This window comes from Montipora foliosa, chromosome 4, assembly GCF_036669935.1.
Source record: "Montipora foliosa isolate CH-2021 chromosome 4, ASM3666993v2, whole genome shotgun sequence".
NCBI lineage: Eukaryota > Metazoa > Cnidaria > Anthozoa > Scleractinia > Acroporidae > Montipora > Montipora foliosa.
Genome location: NC_090872.1, coordinates 41,642,824 through 41,647,823, shown reverse-complemented (window position 1 = coordinate 41,647,823; position 5,000 = coordinate 41,642,824). Strand labels below are relative to the sequence as shown.

At 39.0% G+C, this 5,000-nt stretch overlaps 2 protein-coding genes across 5 annotated transcripts in view; one reads left to right on the top strand and one right to left on the bottom strand.

Annotated features, from left to right (window-relative positions):
• The window catches only part of LOC137999271 (uncharacterized), a 333,030-nt gene that overhangs the window by 179,211 nt on the left and 148,819 nt on the right, over window positions 1–5,000 (bottom strand). The gene's annotated exons all lie outside the window — the stretch shown is intronic.
• The window catches only part of LOC138000816 (uncharacterized), a 173,005-nt gene that overhangs the window by 58,458 nt on the left and 109,547 nt on the right, over window positions 1–5,000 (top strand). For all 4 annotated transcript variants that reach the window (XM_068847474.1, XM_068847473.1, XM_068847475.1 and 1 more), the window contains one exon: window positions 588–720. In XM_068847474.1, the coding sequence (XP_068703575.1) occupies window positions 588–720 (133 nt within the window). The remainder of the gene's footprint in view (window positions 1–587; window positions 721–5,000) is intronic.

The following is a 5,000-nucleotide window of genomic DNA, read 5'->3' as shown; positions in this document are numbered from 1 at the left end:
GAGATCACTTCGTGAGTATATACTAAAACAATTATTCTTTTCAATCCCGGTGAATAGTGGCAAAATATTTACCTCGCCGCTTCGCGGCTCGGTAAATATTCTACCACTAGTCACCTCGATTTTAAAGAATAATGGTTAACTATTCATTTCCGAGCAACTCGCGCGGGATTTGCGCCCTGGAATATTGCAATCGTTGCAGGAATAAATGAATTAAAGTAATCTTTTTGTGCTATAACATCTCATTGTCTTAGTTTACACTAAAAACAACTATTCACCTCAGTGTGTTCCCTTTTCTGGCTGAGAATGCTATTGGCATCCAACTTGTTGAGACACTGATCCAGACCAGACGGGGAAACAAACCATTGACCACTGCTCTTCGTATGGGTTTCCTTACAAGAAATGTGTAACACTTTCATTTCTGGTGCTTTAGTATCATTTGGTTGGACACGGTACAAAAATGGCATCTTTGTACATATGGTAAATTATGCTATATGGTTAGGTTTTGGAAAAGTTTTGGAATTCTATTGCATGTGAATTTGTGTGAATCTTTGTTGTGGCTCATGAAACCATTTTACGTTTGATTATAGACTGGAATCCAGAACTGGACTTTTCAACGAGGCATACAATATGGAGCAACGTATCAGGTTTATGTGCAGAGTATGCCAGCGCTTCACGATGAAGAAGACAAAAATGAGGTTTCTCGTGAAATAACACTGTCAGGTGATCGCATTGGTTACTGTAATATGATATTTTCTAGGCTGAGTTTACTGAAATAGATTTTATTACACGGTGGCGAGAAGACATGAATTTTATGTTCGATTGGGAAGAACAATATCTCAAGAGTGAGCGCAACGAACAAGTGAGATATTGTTCTTAACACGAGAACATAAAATTTATATCTTCGAGCTAACGTGTAACTTTCTTTTTAATAAATATATGGACAATAAATATGCATGGTATAGATTGAAAAACAGGCTTTCATATGAATACTGCACACTGGACGAAAAAAACGGATTTTCGCAAATGTATGGCAAATGCTACGTTTGTTCACGTTTCCCTTTATTTGCTGAAAAGCAAAGATCACATTTGCCACAGTTTTTCTACCTAAGGCAATGCTCGGAAATGCCACATCTGTCTTAATAATATGATATTTTTCTTAATATTTGGAGGGGTAGTAAACATGATGTTAAAACTAACATTTTGCAAGTACTTTCCCGGAATTACTAAATTTAAACTGTTATCGTTGCACCTTTTTACAAGGTGAGCAAAAGCTAGCAAATATTAGTTTCTCTATCTGTTTGCTTGGAATATCAAATGTGTTTAAACAAGAATTTTCGCAGAGATTTGCCCAAAATAGCAAATGTGTCCAAATGCGTAATCTTGCGAGGATTTGCTCAGGATAGCAAATGTGTGCAAGGATGTATTTTTGTAAAAAAATTGCTCGGGATATCAAATGTAACCAAGATACAATTTTTTGCATCATTGCTCTGCATGCCAAATTCAGTCAGATAACCAGGTTTTCATGCTTGTTTACGATAGGAAACTTGACTAGACTTGACCAGATAATAGTAACAAGCTAATGCCATTCAACTACCGGCAAATTATTACACCACTTGAGAAATAATTAACTTGCATGAAAGTAAAGTTTTAATTATGATAGATAATTATATTTAAATCCTAAATTAATTTTAATTATTTGGAGCAACGATATTACTATGTATATAACAGGCCTCTGTCAATTATTACATCTCTTTAAATTGTTGAAATTTTTTTGCCTTTCTTCTTTGGAAATGTAACCTGCAGAAGTGCTTTCAGGTTGCCTCTAATACCGTGGCTTTTGTTTTTCCCAATACAACGATTTCTTTAGATGAATGCACATTTTGAATCCCAAAAGCATACAATATCCCTTACAGCAGTAGACTTGGCAATGTAAAAGCGAAAATGGAATTTAAGGCTGAGTTCAGGTACCAAACGTTTGATTGCAAAATATTAAAAACTTAGGCTGACCTTAGAAAAACATATAATTTGCCATAAAATACGTTTACGTGCACTGTATGCTCTCATAATCCCCGCTCACAGTAATTTACGTTCCACCTAAGAAAAATTCAGTATCTGAATTGAACCTGCTCGAAAGCTGAAATAGCAGCTACGAGAATGGCTCAGCCATTTCACATTGATTCATATGCTACATTGTTTTTTTCATGTAATTGATTGATGTTATTAGGTTTGGTATCTGAACTGGGCCCAAGACTATTATCAAACAACTTACACCGATAATGCACCCACCATAATAAACTGTCCTGAAAAATTTCGTAACCATTGTTTGATGGTAATTTCCTTTAGTACTATACTTCTAAGCTCTCCAAACAATGCACCACCATAATAAACTGTGGTTAAAAATGTGTTAAATTAAGCATTGTTTCAAGTAAGTTCCCATAGTAGTGTACTTCTAAGTTGTTCAAACCCATTTATCTACAGAAGCAGATGAAAAATACTTCATTAACTGCATGATTAGTCCTACTTCAAAAGTTTTATCGAACTGTATAAGGCGTACCTCCCGCCAGTTTAGATGGTAAATACTACAAATTAATGTAGTATGACAAATTAACTGCATGGTTACAGTTACTTAACAAGTTACATCGAACTGTACAAGGCGTGCTACCCGCCATTTCAAATGGAAAGTACTACAAATTAGTATACTATAACAAATGAACTGCATGGTTAGTCCTACTTTACAAGTAACACCGTACTGTATAAGGCGTGCCTCCCGCCAGTTTATATGGAAAATACTACAAATGAGTATATTTTGTATTCGAAATAGTTTTAGAAGCGAACAGTGGGGAAAAATGAAACACACACTCGTTATCTCTCACAACTGTTTATTTTCATCCTCTTACATCATCTTACATCACGTGACCATAACCAACCAAAATACTACATTTCCTCCTTCCTATACAGTTTCCTAAACATTAAACGTAACGTACAAAACAAAACAACTACAAATCCAATCTGTTTAGAGGCTTGACTACCCGTCCTGATCGAGTAACCACTTGGTCTGGTCTAGACTCAAAGTGGACGGGCATGACAGGTTTGGTAATCACTTGATCAGGACTGTGAACACAAATGTCACCTTCTAAATCACTATCATTATTACCAAGAGGTGAAGAGATAACACTAGACTTGCGAGAAACCTCATTGTCTACTTCAGACTAAACTTGCGACCTATTTATGGGAATGACAGGTTCCCTCTGAAAATCTAATGGTGGATTATACCCTACCATTTCTGGCGACACCGTTTCCTTATTATGGGCACTCATTCCTCGGGCATCATCGGGTATCAAGTGATTAGCATGCACAAAACGACGATCATTACCTGGAACTCGAACGAGATAGGTTTCTGGTCCTTTCACAGCCACAGGTGTAACCGGTATCCATCTCTCCCTTCCCCCCTGGTGTTTTTAACCCTGACTGGCTGGTACAGATGAAAAATTCGCCCCTTTAGGTTAAGCCCATCTTTACACAATTTTGCTGCAAGTTGTTTCTTTTCTACATGCCTTTGTAAACTGGTCTTTACCAAAGAGAGGTGTGTTCTGGGTTCCCTCTTCAAAAACAGTTGTGCAGGAGTCTTATCCGTTGTGGTGTGGGGGTTGTTTCGGTAGCGGAACAAGACATAAGCCAGCTTGTGCTGAATTGTCCCCCTATCAGGACAAGACTGATACATGAGTTTAAAGGTATGAACATGTCTCTCAGCCAAACCATTAGTGGAGGGATGATAGGGAGGGCATAATTTGTGCTTGATGCAATTCAGCTCAAAAAATGTCTTGAATTCTCCAGCAACAAATTGTGGGCCATTATCACTGACTAATTCATGAGGCAGCCCATATCTAGCAAACAAAGTTCTTAAGGCCTCTATGGTAGCATTTGCAGTAGTGCTGTTCATAGGAAAGACTTCCATCCATTTAGAATGGCTGTCAACCACAAGAAGAAAGTGTTGACCCTTGACCTCAGCATAATCAATGTGCGTTCTTTGCCAAGGTTCAGTCGACTAAGGCCACAGTAATAAGGGAACTGCCTTAGGGGCTTGATGTGCCTTGGTACAAACATTACAAAGCCTTACTTTGTCCTCTATATCTAGGCCAATTCCAGGCCACCACACAAAAGACCTGGCAAGTGCCTTTGTACGGCACATCCCTGAATGGCACTTATGTAATTCTTCCAACAAGCTTCTTTGGAATTTGAATGGTATGATGGCCAGTCTGCCAGAGCCCTCTTTTTCTATTTGGGTATAATTCTTTTCTGCATTGTTGAGTGTGCGAGAAGCGAACTCCACAGGCCGCTCAGTGCCGCCTTCCATGCGATGACTCAACACAGCTCCAATCCATATAGACTGGCATCTGCACCAAGAGAAAATGAGGGGACAGAGAGGGAGGCTCACGGTCCAGCCCTTGGGATATGTCATGTCCACGAAAGTTATTTTTAGACGAGCAGAAGTCTTTGTTCTAGCGGAAGTCTGTCTTCCGAGACGTCCGCATGTATTTTGAAAAGACATGATGAATATTTATTCATCAGCCTTCCACGTGGTCCGCCATTTTCTCTTTTCACTAAGAACCGAGCGAGACAAGACTGCAGGCGGACGTCTCGGAAGACAGACTCCGACTTCCGCTCGTCTAAAAATAACTTTCGTGGACATGACATATCCCGGCCAACGCCCTGAGACTTCCTCTCTGTCCTCACATTTTCTCTTGTCTGCACTCAGTATGAGAGGTTTTTGGGGGTCATGATAGCTCATGATGGACCAAACCTGTTCACTTGAAAGAATTACTTTAGCCCATATAAAAGCCGCCTCACATTCCTTGGTCCAAAACCACTCAGTCTTGTTAATGAGAAGCTCATACAGTGGGTGCAATTAGATGAAAAATCTTTGATGAACTTTGAGTAGTAATTCAACACTTCCAAAAATGACCTCAGCTGCAATACATCTTTAGGTCTATGTGCTAATC